This window comes from Tupaia chinensis, unplaced genomic scaffold (genome assembly GCF_000334495.1).
Source record: "Tupaia chinensis unplaced genomic scaffold, TupChi_1.0 Scaffold000207_1, whole genome shotgun sequence".
Taxonomy (NCBI): domain Eukaryota; kingdom Metazoa; phylum Chordata; class Mammalia; order Scandentia; family Tupaiidae; genus Tupaia; species Tupaia belangeri.
The window spans coordinates 3,845,307-3,861,086 of record NW_006159682.1 but is presented as its reverse complement, the minus strand read 5'-3'; the positions used below and the strand labels follow the sequence as shown (position 1 = coordinate 3,861,086).

Sequence of the window (15,780 nt, the reverse complement as noted above, 5' to 3'; positions counted from 1 at the left end):
CAGCAGGAACTCAGGGCTGTTTCAATCATGGCGTCTCTCCCCACAGGCTTTCAGGAGGTGGGTTGGTACTCAGGCTTGGAGCAGCGGTACAGCCAGGCCATCCCAAATGTCACCGTCCCCAATACCACCTGTCACCTTCCACGACCTGATGCCTTCCACATGCTTCGGGATCCTGTGAGCGGGGACATCCCTTGGCCAGGTCTCATTTTCGGGCTCACAGTGCTGGCTACCTGGTGCTGGTGCACAGACCAGGTAATGATCCCACCAGGCGTGGTCTAGCCCACCAGGAATTGGGGTGGCTTCCTGCAGAAAATCCAGTCACCTGGATGCCTAGAAGTCTGGACCAGGGGCAGGCAGTGACCAGTGCCAGGGCTCAGCTCCTTCCCCGAGGGCATAGCTCCAGTGCTGCCTTTCCAGGTCATTGTGCAGAGGTCACTGTCTGCCAAGAATCTGTCCCATGCCAAGGGAGGCTCAGTGCTGGGGGGCTACCTGAAGATCCTCCCCATGTTCTTCATCGTCATGCCTGGCATGATCAGCCGGGCCCTCTACCCAGGTAAGAGCTAGTCTTGTTCTTTGGGCATAGGGATTTGGGGCTTGCCAGGGGCTTCCGGAGAAGGGGCTCATGGGTAATGTTCACCAGAGCAGGAGCTGGAATGATTTTTCTATTGAAAACTCAGTGAATAATTTAGGTTTGATAGACCAAACAGATAATAGGCATTTCAATAGAATAAATTTGTATCCGAATGCCATTTTTATATCCTGTTTCTCTTTTTATGGGAAAAACAATGATGGTGTTTTGGGCACCTTCCAAAGGTACTTGATATTAACAACACATAAGTCCTAAAGCCCAGAGGAGTTCACCCTGCTAGGGCAGGACGTGAGCGAGAGACTTGTGAGAGATCCAGATGCCACTGTTGCCCTTGGCCTTCTAGGCATGGGTCTCTGCCAGAGTCTCCAGTGAGCACTTCTCTGTAGAGTCAGGAAGCAAATATCTGCCAGCCCGAGAAGGCTCAGGTTCACACGGCTCTAACTACATCACTTCCTCTGCAGATGAGGTGGGCTGTGTGGACCCCGATGTCTGCCAAAGCGTGTGCGGAGCCCGAGTCGGGTGTTCCAACATCGCCTACCCCAAGCTGGTCATGGCTCTCATGCCTGTCGGTGAGTCCCATCTCCCCAACTCCACCCGTCACTCCACAGTGCCTAGGAATAATCGCTATGAATGGACGGAGGGACCAGCAGATGGAGTAATGGTTGCATTGCTGGACTGCCACGTAGTCAATCACAGTTTGAGTCCCAGACCTGGCGGCTTAAGATTCATACCCAGAGCATGTGCGTGCCTAAGATCCCGAGAGGAGAATGGAGGAAAAGAGATTGCAGCATGGCCATCCCCAAGGGGATGGGGGGACAGGGGGAGTGATTTCTTGCTTTCTGTCTCTCTGTCTCTCTCTGTCTCTGTCTCTCTGATGAGCACATGTGCCCTATAGAAAAAATCTCTTTCTAAAAAAAAAAAAAAAAAACGAATGGAATAGATGAGAGGAGGAAAGAAAAATATCTACTTCTGCAGCCCCTGACTGCCCCAACACACACACACACACACACACACACACACACACACACTCCCGTAAGTTTGATAAGGCATCAGCTCGGGACACGGGTGAGATGCAGAAATAAAAGGCATCCTCTGTTTTCAGACTTCTTGCAGTCTCGAACTTCAGTGCATAAACTTGCTGAGAACATGACACAGTGTGATCAGTGTGGTGACAGTGGGGGCCAAGGGAACCCTGTGCAGGCACCAGGCCTGTCTAGGGAACACTGGGAAGGTCTCCCAGAGAGGAGGAAATGAAGCTGAGTCCTGAGAGATATTGTAGGCACACAGAGGCAGAGGGGCACCCAAGGGCCTGGGGTGGAGAGAGAGCATGAAGCCCGAACTGAGAGTAGCCCGGTGTGGACTCAGTGACGAGGAGGAAAGAGCAGCCTCCCTAGAGAGGATATTGAGACCAAGCCTCATTCTAGGGCATAGCCTTTACTATGGGAGGGAGCCTGAGTGGATCTGTGCTTTGAAAGACCACTCCGCAGAGGCAGGCTTAGGGGGCAGGGGAGACAATGAATGCACTATCTATGGAGCAGGTCAGTGGTGACAGTGGCATAGACCGAGTGCGGCTTTAGAAATGGAGAGAAGGGGTTTCAAGGTATTGGTGAGGTGGAATTGGCAGGCCTTGATGGCTGGCTGTGTTTGAGAAAGGCAGGAATCAAAGGGGGCTCCCAGGTCTCAGCCTTTAGAAGGTGGATTGAACTAATATCGAGTTTGGGGACATGTGAAGGCAGTGGACAAACAGAATGAGAAATGAATCAACAAAATACTTCAGAATGGAGACAGTGGGAGAGCCAGCTGGGGCAGAGCAGCCGCTGAGATGCTGACGGGTGAAGGGAGCAGGAGGAGAGCAGAGGAAGGGGTTTAAGATGACTCTGAGGTGTCTGATGTGGGACTAAAATGGCATTATGAGCCAAAGAAGGAAACAGAAGGCCACAGAGGAGATGGGTGCCTCAGTCTGGAATATTCGAGTCCAAGGTTCCTGGGAGTCTTCCAGGGAGACAGCCGGGAGGTGGCTCAATAAGTGGATTTGGAAGTGGGGCCAGGGCTGATGTCGTCTTCTAGAGGTGAGCAGTCATCTTCCAGGAGCTTGTCATTAAGGGCACGGGGACTTCAGACATTGGTAGGTCCTACCCTCCCTTGTCCGGGTAGAAAAACAGTGACAGAAAAACAGAAAGGGTGAGGAAGCAGTCCAAAGATCATACACACAGCTAGTGACTACACTTGCAGACCCAGAAGCAAACCCACGGCTTCTGCCCTCCAGGCTGGGGCTTTAGCCCAGCCTCTCAATGTCAAAGAAGGTGCAAAAACACTAAATTCAATGATTAATGATCGTCCTCCACCCAAGACCCCAAAAGCAAGTGTGTACAAGCTGTGAACCCTAAGATTGAGCTGTCAAAGCTGCAGGAAACCTCACAGGTCACCTAGTCTCACACCTTGATGGCACAGATGAGGAAACCAAGATTTGGGGAAGGCGGACGAGCCACCCAAGGCCACAGTGGAAGGTAGAGGCTGACCTCAGCCAGAACCGGTCCGCGTTCCACACCTCTGGTTGGGAACCTCACCCAGCCCCTTCCCCATCCCCCCACCTGCCCTGCCTCCCTCACAGACCGATGACTTTGTGCCAAGCTGCTGCAGCCTCCATGGTCTTGCAGAGCTGCCCTCTCAGACCAGCTGTCCACTCAAGCATCCTCTCTGTAGGTCTGCGGGGCCTGATGATCGCCGTGGTCATGGCGGCTCTCATGAGCTCGCTGACCTCCATCTTCAACAGCAGCAGCACCCTGTTCACCATCGATGTGTGGCAGCGCTTCCGCAAGAACGCAACCGAGCAAGAGCTGATGGTGGTGGGCAGGTGTGCTGGCCCTCCCTGCCTCCCTCCAGAGTGCCCCTCCCTGCTAGTAGGACCCACTTTCCCTTGCCCCTGTTCCCCTGCCCTGGTTACCTTGAGGAGATGCAGCTGGTTCTGGGCCCTGACAGTGGGTCCGATCCTGACTACACTGAGCCCACTAACCCCACCCCAGGCCTTGGGTAAATCCTTCTCCAACTCTGGGCCACTCCTCCCCCACAGAATACTGGGGAGAAAAAATTCTTCCCTGCTTGCGTGCCTTTCTCTTGAAATTGATCAACAGGTTAATCGAGAGACTATGACAAAACACAGGAAATGAAAGGTGACCTTCACACGTGGGAAGAAAGTGAGCAAGCAGCTCACGCCAATCTTTTGGACTGACTCTTGCTGTTATTGCGGGAGAACAGATTGCTGCTAATTTAACTCATCAGACACCCAGACCACCTACCATGTGCCCTACCGCTGTCCTGGAGACATGGGATGAGGCATACGGGATGCTCACAGTTTAATGACAAGGGCAATCCAGCGAGAGGCTGCACCAGCAGAATTACGGGGAGGCTGTCTCCAAATGATGCCGAGTCTTGATACCAAGCTAAAGAATTTGGGCTTTATCTTGTAGGCATCAGTTTTACACTCAGAAAAAAAAAAAAAAAGTAACTTGGTCACTAGTTTCTCTTGTTCTCCACAGGCTGGAGATTTGTAATGTACATAGGGCCAGCAGGGCTCTTTCTGATGTTTTCGCTTCATATTTGGAGTTCTCCAATTCGGGTTTCTGGACTGAGACACTTTCTCTCTTTGTGGTTCGGTGCTTGAGCTTAGATACCTGGATCTCTTACATTTCCCTGTCTTTGCACTCATGTTCCTTCCAGCAAGATGCCTAATGACTCCAGCTGCTTGCTCACCTGTGTCCTCCCAGCCTTCGGCACAGACACCAACCACGGCCCCGTCTGAGTGTGATGGAGGAGCAGGATGAGCGACTGGCAGGCCACTTGGGTAGCCACGTGGGATAGTGGTAGGAAAAGAAAAGAGGGCAGGTAGAAAGAGAGGACTGAAGGGTAATAGTAGGAAAAGGAGAAGAGAGAACAGGTAGGCAGAGAGATTTTAAAAGGAGCATCATTTCTCTGCTTGCACACTAACTGCTTAGGGTTGCTGCTGCTTAATCAGTGGGATTTGGGCGCCATCTCATGGCCTGATGCATTACTGCACCCCACACAAGCAAGATTTTCAACATGTTCACATTCACCTGCAAAATCAGGAATAGAGAGTGCTCTGGGAACTTAGGACTGAGTCAGGAGAAGGTGGAGGCCTGCCTAAGCTCAGGGACAATGTCAGGAAGACAGGGTCAGAGCCAAAGGAGTCTGGAGAAGGCAGCTTCCCTGCCTGGGCTGGGATGTGAAAGAGAAGGAAAGGCATCCCATACAGAGACAAGAGGCCTACTACTGGGTGGGCAGTGGGGTTGAAAGAGGAAAATTCTCCCCTGAATAGCAGTGGGCAAGATGGCCTTAAAGGCATCCAATTTAGAAATGAAGAGGTTTTACAATTCTGGGTTCCTGGACTCTGAACAGTCTAAATTTCTGATTCTTAGCATTTGGGATTCTGACCTTCTATCTCTGATTCAGCAGCCATGTGCCCACCTCCTTATCCCCTTCCCGTGCAGGTCCTTCACCCCGCCCCATGCCATGCCCACTTGAGTGCACTCACAGTGCCCTGTGCTCCCCGCAGAGTGTTCGTGGTGCTCCTGGTCGTCATCAGCATCCTCTGGATCCCCATCATCCAAAGTGCCAACAGTGGGCAGCTCTTCGACTACATCCAGTCTGTCACCAGCTACCTGGCGCCACCCATCACCGCCCTCTTTCTGCTGGCCATCTTCTGCAGGAGAGTCACAGAGCCTGTGAGTGCAGTAGGACACCATCTCTCTTCCTGAACCGTGGGGCTGGAGATCTAGCCTTTCAATCACCTGGTCTGTGGGACCTTAGAAAAACCTGTGTCCCTTGCAAGCTCCCATCCTAATGAGAACGTTAGGTGTAGACTCATTCAACAAACGTTCCCCACTCCTACAATGGTGGCTGAGATCGTTTACAAGGTCCATGTAGGTCTGCCGTCACTGGGCCCGCAGGGGGAAGAGATGATTAAATAGGCAATGATGATGAAGTGCAACGGCTGCTGTGAGAGTAAACAGCAGGAGTATCTAGCCTATGAAGCTCCTGGGAGGGGGTCAGGAAAGCTTTCCAAGTGACATCTGGGCCAGGACCTGAAGGACTGGGGTGGGAGATGAGTGTTCTGGATACAAGGCACGAAGAACAGTGCATGTGCAGGCACAAGACAGACTGGAAGATCATACATCCACTCCATTTCTAACACTGTAGGGCTCTACATGGAGTGAAACAGCAGCCATAACAATGATGATGACAGAGTACAAACTTTCAGAGCACCTGCGCATGCGTCACTTCCATAACTGCCAGGGCTAGAACCTTGGTCACTCCTAGGCCAGCCTAGGACAGACAGGCCACATCTGCTGGGGTGCCTTGGGTAGTTAAGGCCATCACAGACATGACTTCACAAGAGCAATGTGAAGGCTCAAGGTCTCTGATCAGGAAATCACAGAACACTCCCCCCCCTCCCCGCCCTTGATGGCGTACCAAAGCAAGGAGTCTACCGTGTGCAGAGATCTCGTATTCTCACCAGTAACCATGGCACACAGCGAGCCCCCAGTGAATTCTGGTATTTCTGCTCATTCCAGAGGTGTTGAAAATATAAGCCAGCGGACTCGCATACTAGGAACGGGTACAGATTCGGCCCAAATGGAGCTATAAAGGGAAGGTTCCAAAACTTTTCTTTAACAACAACAAAAAATTCAGATTAGCGTGTGGTCTGGGGGTTACATGATCTGGATCCCATATGACTGATGGCATGGTTTGAGTCCCAAACCCAGCACACCAGGCACGTATGTGTGTGTGCCCAACATCCTGACAGGAAGGAGAGATGGAAGAGAAGGGATTGCAGTGTCACCATCCCCCATGGGGAGTGCTTTCTTGCCCCCCCTCTCTCTCCCTCTGTCCAGTGAGTGCACATATTCTTAGGCAAAGAAAAAATTAAACTTTTTAAGCAACAGAAGGAAAACCTCTATTCTGATATCTGAGTTATCAAAACAGAAAGTTGGGAAGGGGACGTTGGCATTCCCTAACAAAAAATTCAGATTAGCGTGTGGTCTGGGGGTTACATGATCTGGATCCCATATGACTGATGGCATGGTTTGAGTCCCAAACCCAGCACACCAGGCACGTATGTGTGTGTGCCCAACATCCTGACAGGAAGGAGAGATGGAAGAGAAGGGATTGCAGTGTCACCATCCCCCATGGGGAGTGCTTTCTTGCCCCCCCTCTCTCTCCCTCTGTCCAGTGAGTGCACATATTCTTAGGCAAAGAAAAAATTAAACTTTTTAAGCAACAGAAGGAAAACCTCTATTCTGATATCTGAGTTATCAAAACAGAAAGTTGGGAAGGGGACGTTGGCATTCCCTGCTTACTACAAGAGCGTCTTCCATGCTACTTGGATATTAAGCATTTATTATTTAGTACTTACTAATTTCTCTTATTAATTCACATGGACCCAAGGCAGCAAGGTCCAGTCACTAGTTCAGAGCCATCCCAAAATGGAGCCAGGATTCAAATACTGGTCTGTCTGACTGGAGCTCCCACCCCTTTTTCAGTACACCTCACTGCCTGCCTCCAAATCAAGACCAAGTCTCAGCTTTCACTGAGACAGATTTGCCACACACTGTAATGAACCACTGGGAGAGACTTGGGGGCCAAGTGGCCTTCAGCCTCACGGGGTCTCCTGCCTGCATCTCACCCTGACCGTGTCGGCCCTCTTCCCACAGGGAGCCTTCTGGGGCCTCATGTTTGGCCTGGTAGTGGGGCTTCTGCGCATGATCCTGGAGTTCTCGTACCCAGTCCCAGCCTGTGGAGAGGTGGACGGGAGGCCGGCTGTGCTGAGGGACTTCCACTACCTGTACTTTGCCCTCCTCCTCTGCGTGCTCACTGCCATCGTCATTGTCACTGTCAGCCTCTGTACAAGCCCCGTCCCGGAGGAGAAGGCAAGTGCTATGCTCACACTGAGACCCCGGAAACCCTCAACACCTAGAGAATTCCACCCCTGTGTTTGACTCTGCTGGGTTACACGGTGTCGCTGGGAGAAGGGACTCATTGGACTATAAACTTCCAAGTGAAAAGTGATTCCTTCCATTCAAAAATTGCTCAGTGAATGCACCAGGCACTTTGCTAGGCTCACAAAGATGAACCGTCCCTGGCACCACCATCCACAGGGGGAAACTGATGCCCACGCAGAAAGTGAGGAAGGAGTAAGTTCAACAGGAGCAACTGGGCACAAAGGGAGGGGTAGTTGCCACCTGCTGGGGCTGAGGAGGTAGACTGACGATGTGGCTTTGGTCTGGACCTTGAAAAATAAATTCGGTTTTATTTTTTTAACTATTATTTATTTATTTTATTCTTTTAGAGAGGTTTTTGCTATAGGGTGTATGTGCTCACTGGAGAGACAGAGACAGACAGAGAGACATAAAGCAAGAAATGACACCCCCCCCAGAGGGGGGTGGCCAAGCCACAATCCCTTTTCCTCCACACTCCTCTCAGGATTTGGGGCATGCACACACTCACACACACACAGCACGAGTTTGAAGCCACCAGGTCCAGGACTTGAACAGTGGTCAACTACGTATGAGTCCGGTAATGCAACCATTACGCCATCTGCTGGTCTCTGAATTCAGGTTTTTAATGGTTGAGAAACAAGTGCACGAGAAAAGAAACACTGTTTACTAGAGCAGAACTCAGTTAGAAACCCTCACCTCTTCCACACCAACTGATTTCCCAGTCCTTCCACCAAAGCCCGGTCCTGTAAACCTGCTTTTCCTTGTAGCCTGTTTTAGTGAGTTTGGGGTGCCACAGCAAAGTATCACAGTCTGAGGCTTTCAGCTACAGAGGTATTGACACACAGTTCTGGGGCTGAAAGTCCAAGGTGGAGGTGATAGCAGGGGTAATTTCTCCTGAGGCCTCACTGGGGGCCATCCTCTTCATCTTTGCAAGGTCTTTCTCTGTGCCTGTCTGTGACCTAATCTCTTCTTACAGGGACCAGCCACATCAAATGAAGGGCCACTGTAATGATCTCCTTTACCCTTGCTAAGTCGTTAAAGGCCCTGTCTCCAAATACAGTCACGTTCTGAGGTACGAGAGGTTAGAACATCAACATAAGAATTTTGGAAGACACAGTCCAGCCCATAACAGAGCCCAGATAGAACCCAGTCCCAGAAACACAGATAGAAAACATCAAGGCTCCTTACGCGCATGGTGCTTCAGTTTGCAAAACGATGTGATCCCCTTGGTTTCACCGATTCCTACAAACAAGCGGGGCATCCACAGATGCGCCAAGAGAGGCCGATTTCCTTGCTTTCTCACTCCAGAAACCATCTCCTCTTGCGGCTCAGTCCTCAACTTCTTCTTCATTGTCTGCAGTTCTACTCCCCACACGGAAGTCTTTTCCAATTTCGAATCCTTCCCCAGGGCCAGCAGGTGAAGTGGTAGTTAAAGTGTTGGACTTTCACATGGCTGATAGCGGTTCAAGTTTCAGACCTGGTAGCTTGAAAATTACATGGGACACATGTGCGTGTCTGTCCAAAATCCCGGGAGAAAAATGGAGGACAAGGGATTGTGGCATGGCCATCCTTTCTAGGGGGTGATTTCTCACTTTCCTTTTCACTAATGTGCCCTATGGTAAAAGCCTTAAAAAAAATTAGAATCCTTCTGGATCTTGTTCTCCTTTAGTTACTGCCACCTTCCTCTCCTCCTCTCAATAACAGACTTTTGTAAAGAATTACCTCCACTCCTGGCCTCCACCTGTCTTCTCTTGTCTAATTCTCCACCAACTACAATCTGGCTGCTGTCCCTGGCATTCCTCTGAAATTGCTCTCACTAAGGTCACTGATAAACTCTTTCTAAAATCAATGCTCACTTTCCCATTGTAAATTCCAAGGAGAATTAGATACCACTGGGCACTTCCTGCACTCTAAAGACCATCCATCTGTTTACTTCTATATTTCCCTCTTGTTTTTTTCCTTTTTTTGGAGAGGTTTTTGCTATAGGGCACATGCGCTCACCAGACAGACAGAGACAGAGAGATAGAAAGCAAGAAATCACCCCCCAGGGGGGATGGCCATGCTGCAATCCCTTCTCCTCCATTCTCCTCTCGGGATCTTGCGCACACATGCACATGTGCCCGGCATGAGTTTTAAGCCACCAGGTCTGGGACTCGAACTGTGATCTACTATGTGGGAGTCCAGCGACATAGCCACTACACTAACTGCTGGTCCCTTTCCCTCGTTTTTTTCACTATTCTTCTGATCGCTCTTTTGGCTTCTTTGTACTCCTTAAATGTGGTTGTTCCTTAGGAGCCCATCTATGGCTCATAACCCTTGTCACCCTACAATGTCTCTGGGCTATGAATTCAACAACTTTGTACTTAAAGATGACACTCAATTCCTATCTCCAGTCAAAACTCCTCCCCAAGATTCAAACCTAAAAATCCAGCTGCCTCTTGATGATATGGAGACAAAACTCAGGCCCACCCATGAGGCAGCGCAGTAGCATAGAACCCTGCAATCCTGGAATGCCATATGGAAGATTGGAGTTCAGTTCCCAGGTCAACCTGTAGACACAGAGGGTATGAGACCCTATGCCTCTCTCAGGCACTTTAGGCAAAGGAAAGAGACTATACATTTGGGAATTTAAGAAAAAAAATAGACTTAAGAAAAACAAGAGAGAGAGAGACAGGGTCCATATTCTACTAGTGACACACAGTGTAAAAAAAAAAAAGTGAGTTGTACTGAGAGATATTGATGGGTGTGGAAGCCTAGCAGGTTCTCATGACCCCACAGAGAGGCACACTGCACCTGGAACAGCTGGATACACCATGGAAGGTAGAAAGGTAGAAGCAGGGAGGGGATATCTGGCTCAACATGTAACAAAAAGCTGCCCAGCCAGAGAAGAGCCTTGTTGGAAGGGAGATGGCTCAGAGCTCAGGGGGTCATGGTTGAATCCACCACCTCTGGTATCAGTCAGATAACTTGCTGTTTTAGTTGGCTAGGTCACAAAACAAGACAAGAGAGAAAGTCTCTGCATCTGAATGACTCCTCTCAGAGGTCCTACAGACTCTAAGCTCATCATCATAGATGAGTGCGCATATTTTCACCTCTGTCTCTCTGTCTATCCCCCTACTTCCTTTCCTCTCTCTTTCCCCCTCTATCACTAGCACCAAAACCTACCTCTTGTCTGGGGTCCTCTATCCCTGGGAGGGGCACTGCTACCCATCTGATCTCCAAAGCAGGAACCCAAGAGCCATTGTAGCCTCCTGCATCTCCATCACCTGCCTAATTCAGTCAGTTGCCGTGTTCAGCTCTAAAGACGTCGTTTCTACCTCCTCAGTATCCCTTGACTCCTCCCTGTCACCCATTACCTCAGGTGCTCAGTATTTCTTGTTTCACTTTTACAAGTTTCCAGGCTGGTTCCCCTTCAATTTACTCTAAGAAATCTTTGAACATTCCCAAACGTGTAGTCCCTTTCCTTTGCCCAAAGTCTACAGTGAGTCTTCATTGCTTATCAGGTTTTTTGTTGAAGTATCAACTTTTCAGACTAACCTTTGAAGGTCTTTGTTATTGGGCACTTGCCTTTCCACGCAGACTCATTTCTCTCAGTCTGTGAGCTCTGCGTGGTCAGGGCCTGTGCCTGACTGGGGTCTATACTCTGGCACTCAGCACACCTCTGGACATTCAGGAAGTCAGGCTTCCTGACTCAGCCCTGGCTTGTCGCTTGTACTCCGTACTATTGCTCTGACAGCCTCCGTGAGTGGGGCCCTCCTTGGACTTCTCTCCAAAGGCAAGTGACTCTGTGTTTTCTTTCCCTCCAGCTCGCTCGCTTGACATGGTGGACACGGAACTTCCCCCATTCTGAGCTCGAGGCCCATGGAAGCATAGAGAAGCCAGCCAGGGAGTGCCCTGAAGGAGGTGGAGCAGCAGAAAGCTCCAGCCAGAGCCAGGAGCAGCCTGGAGGTAGGCTGAGGGCTTGCTGGAGAATGTACACCACTGAGGAGCCATGGCCCCCCTGGGCCCCAATTGAAGAGTCATTGAGGGTGGTATCATTGAGGGAGTCCAACAATTATCAACCTTCTTCCCTTCCCACATGGCTATTGAACTACTGAAATAAGACAGATAAGTAAGATGGATGGGAACCAAATATTGCCCTCATTACAGATAAAATGCAAGTGGAAAGATATGACTTATTTCCATGGGGAAGTGCACTTGCTAATACTAAATAAACCCCAACATTAGACAGAGGTGCCCAACCAGTCACCAGCAGAACTGATCCAGGATGCCTACCCCTGTGAAGGAGGGAGTAGCTGAGCCAAGCGTGTCCTCCCTCCTTATCCCTTCCAAATCTACCATCGAGGAAGTCCCTCCACTGTGGGGATTGAATGAACATAAACAGAAAATCAAATCTGTGTTTTATTTACTGAGATCTCTCCATATGGAGGAAACATCAGGCACGACAAAGAAACATGCCCCACCTCCAGTCCCCACCACCGCTTTGTTATTTATTTCCCATCGGGCTTAACAGTTCTACCTATAGTCCCACAGAAGCATGGTTGTCCTTCATGGGACAAGAGCGGCCATGTGTCCATACACTTACGTCTGTCTTCATGAGGTTCCTTCAAAACAGCCAGTACTCTTATGGGCATCTCCTTGAGTTGCTGATGGGCCATGTAAATTGGCCCATCAATTACCATCAATACCTCCTTGAGGCTCTTACATGTGCTAGAATAGTAATCAAATTTACTCCAAGGCCACACAGTCTAATGTTGGAAATTATTTGAAAACATGAAGTATCTGTTTTAGATATAGTGCAGCTATAACTTTCCAGTAGTGAGATTAAATAACAATATTAAGGTATCTTAATGATAGAATGACAACATTATAGAGACTCTCAATTATGAAACTCCCAAGGAAAAATTTTAAAATCAAAAATGTTAAATACGTTTGCAAGTTAAAGTCAACATTCAATTTCTCTTGTCCTTGTGAATTGGAAATGCAATGAAGTATTAGTCCTTGATTAATTTCCTGACTCTTTCAGTGGAGGTTTCAGTGCTTGAATGAAACTGAAGTTCCATCAGCAGTTTCTTTCTCCCATTGCACTGGGCATAGCTCTGTCAGGGCCTCAGAAAATTGCTTATTTCTAGTCAGCCTCTGGTGTGCTAAACTTGTAACAATTCTAGTGAGTTACAAGCATAGACATTTAACAGACACAGAATGGAGAACTGTTGAGAATGCTGCATATGATAATATCTTCAACTTCATTTAAGTTGCATGCATGCTCTGAACAACTATTGTACCTTATAAAGATATACAATGATTACATGTAAATTTTTTGTTGTTGAGATTTTGCTATAGAGTGCATGTACTCACCAGAGAGACAGAGACAGTGAGACAGAAAGTGAGAAATCATTCCCTTCCCCCTCCCAGGGGAATGGCCATGCTGCAATACCTTCTCCTTCATTCTCCTCTTGGGATTTTGGGCACGTGTGCACACATGCTTAGCATGAATTTCAAGCCTCTGGATCTGTGACTTCAGCACCTTAACTACTATGCCACCTGCTGGCCCCATACATGTAAATTTTCAAAAAGCGCATAGACAAGATTATCAAGGCACCACTTGCTAGATTTGCATGATTGGCAATACAACACCACTCAGTTCTCATGCATTTCCCAGTGCTAAGGTCCCTGTGCCTTCCCTAGGCCTAAGAATGCTCCCATCTTTCTTAAGACACTTTACCTTTGCTCAAGGCCTAATTCTGGAGAAACAGTCACTTTCCTAGAGCTAACAACATCATAAGCTCCAGAATCCCACCAAGGTCTAAGTCTCAAAGCTTCTTGGCCAAGCTACAGCAGTTAAAAGCCAACAGTTCAGAGCCAGCAGATGGTGTTGAAGTTAAGGCGGCCACACGGTTCAAGTACCAGACCTGACAGCTTGAAAAATACATTGGGTGTGTGTGCATGCATTCCCCAAAACTCTAAGAGGAGGATAGAGGAGAAAGGATTATAGTGTATCCATTCCCCCCACCCCCAAGGTGATTTTTTACTTTCCCTCTCTCTTTTTCTGTCGGGTGAGTGTACATGCCCTATAAAAAAACTTTTAAAAATGGCCCACCAGAAGGCATCCATACAGTGGATCCTGTGCAAATTCCACTGTTAAAAACCACATAAGCTTACATCAGAAAACACCACCAATGATCAAAATCACCATCCCTGGCCTTATCACTTGCCTCAATTCAGGTGTATTTTGCTTTTTGGGTCCTAAAACTGCTTCTCCTATCACTGCAAAGACTGGGTCCTGGCCTTGTAAACTTATCGCATGGAAGAGGCAACCTGAGAGCATGAGCTCTTTCTAGGAGAGACAGCTACCGAGAGGGAGGGTAGAGGAATGAGAAGCTGCAAAAGTAATTCTCAAAGGGAAAGACGAAGGAGATGGCTCGTACTTCCCCATGGCTGAACCTCAGAACTACCCAGACTTATGCAAAGTTACACAGACAGATATGTCCCCTGACTGACCCCTACTTCAAGGGGCAGAACCATCCCTGAGGAAACAGAAGGGAATGGCAGCTCCTTGTGGACAACTTGCTCCCAAAGGAGAAAAAGGAGCCACTGAGTCAGCCAAGAAACCCAACAAACCATCACGGGGAGGGGTGAAAGAGCAGCTGCTGCTACTACGTGCAAAAGCTCCTTCCCTGTGGTAGTACCACTCAGTCCTCAGAGAAAGAAAAACAGACAAAACAAGAAAAAAAAAAAAGAAAGAAAGAAAGAAAAGGAAAGGAAAAAATAAAAGAGGACATTAGCAAAACTTACAGGGCAGCAGAATAATATGAAATACACTCAGGGTTTAAGGTAGAGGTAGTTTATCGAGCTATTGAAGGTCACTTAGTAACTGCAAGTGAGATGTAGGCCCTCTGGGTGTGTTTTCCCACATGAAGCCCTATGTGTCATCTTCCTCTGAGGGTCACTATGACAATCAAAGAGAATGTTTATTATTATTATAAATTTTTTTTTCTTTTCTCATCACAACACACATATGAATTTTCCATCCAAAATACACTGTGTATTGGCTCAATCAAGCACATCAACATATATGTTCTCAGCAAATGATTTCCCAATTTTTGTGTCCTGCATACCTTGCCTTTTGTTTTGCCATCCTAGGTTCCCCATCCCCACCCTCTGCCATGTCCCATCTTCCTCCTCCATTGTCCCTGACATTCATGATTGCCCTCAATGGCTTCCGCCCCCCCCCATTCAATTGTTCTACCAATGAACTCAATTTGTCTAAATATATCCACTAGCTAGCACAGCTGACATATCCTTACACATGTATCCAAATCTGATCCTAGGCATAAACCCCAGGGAGTAGAATGCACATACTATAAAGTAGTCCCCAGTTGTGTCCATACACCTCTCTTCAGTCATCAAATGTGCATTTTTTTTTCCTCCTGCTTATTATTATTATTTTTTTATATTAAATTATATTGCCTAACACTCATTCCCTGAGTATCATCACAACACACCAAGTGTAGTTTCCCATCTAGGATAAACTGCATAGTGTCTCAATCAAGCATGTCGTCACCAATACTGTTCCATTTCTACTTTCATACATATAAATATGTTTTTTATCCTATGTTTGACCCTCAGCCCTTTCCCCCTCTCCCAATTACTCTATCTCTTCTATGGACAGCTATCCTCCAGAGGGGTCATTGAAAATGCAATACCTGCGAGTAGAGGGAGAGGGGCCAGGAGTCCAAAGTTTTTAACAATAGGGAAAATAGATTCCATTCAAGGTTGGATCAAGTGTGGGTCTCGTGCAGTTCCGCAACTGTAGGTGAGTCTCCATGGAATACAGTCTCCGGAAGGCAGTTCTGGCAAGCAGAGTTGACCATCAGTTGATGCGGCACAGCAGCCATCTTGTGGTTAGCAGGATTGGTGTTGTGGAGGTCTGCAGCGTGACTTATCCTCTGGTGTCTGGCTTCCCTAAGAATGGCAGGGTAGTTCCTGTTCTTGCCTGAGGTAATGCAGGGCTGGTATCCATCATCTTCTCACTGTCCATAGGTAGATAAAATCCTTCTCTACGGTGTATTTCTCAGTTGGTTTAAGGCAGTTAAAGGTTCTTTCTGTTGCTTATAGTTGCAAGTTCTTAATCCTTCTCTTCAGTTTCAGCTGGCTGGCCCAGAGGCCACGCGGTGA

The 15,780-nt window shown here is 48.3% G+C and overlaps 1 protein-coding gene across 1 annotated transcript in view; it reads left to right on the top strand.

Annotated features, from left to right (window-relative positions):
• Nucleotides 1-15,780, top strand: part of SLC5A9 (solute carrier family 5 member 9) — a 30,765-nt gene that overhangs the window by 10,457 nt on the left and 4,528 nt on the right. The window contains exons 7-13 of the mRNA XM_014587367.2: nt 47-252; nt 418-553; nt 1,051-1,158; nt 3,293-3,443; nt 5,160-5,328; nt 7,318-7,533; nt 11,409-11,550. Coding sequence (XP_014442853.1) covers nt 47-252; nt 418-553; nt 1,051-1,158; nt 3,293-3,443; nt 5,160-5,328; nt 7,318-7,533; nt 11,409-11,550 — 1,128 coding nt within the window. The remainder of the gene's footprint in view (nt 1-46; nt 253-417; nt 554-1,050; nt 1,159-3,292; nt 3,444-5,159; nt 5,329-7,317; nt 7,534-11,408; nt 11,551-15,780) is intronic.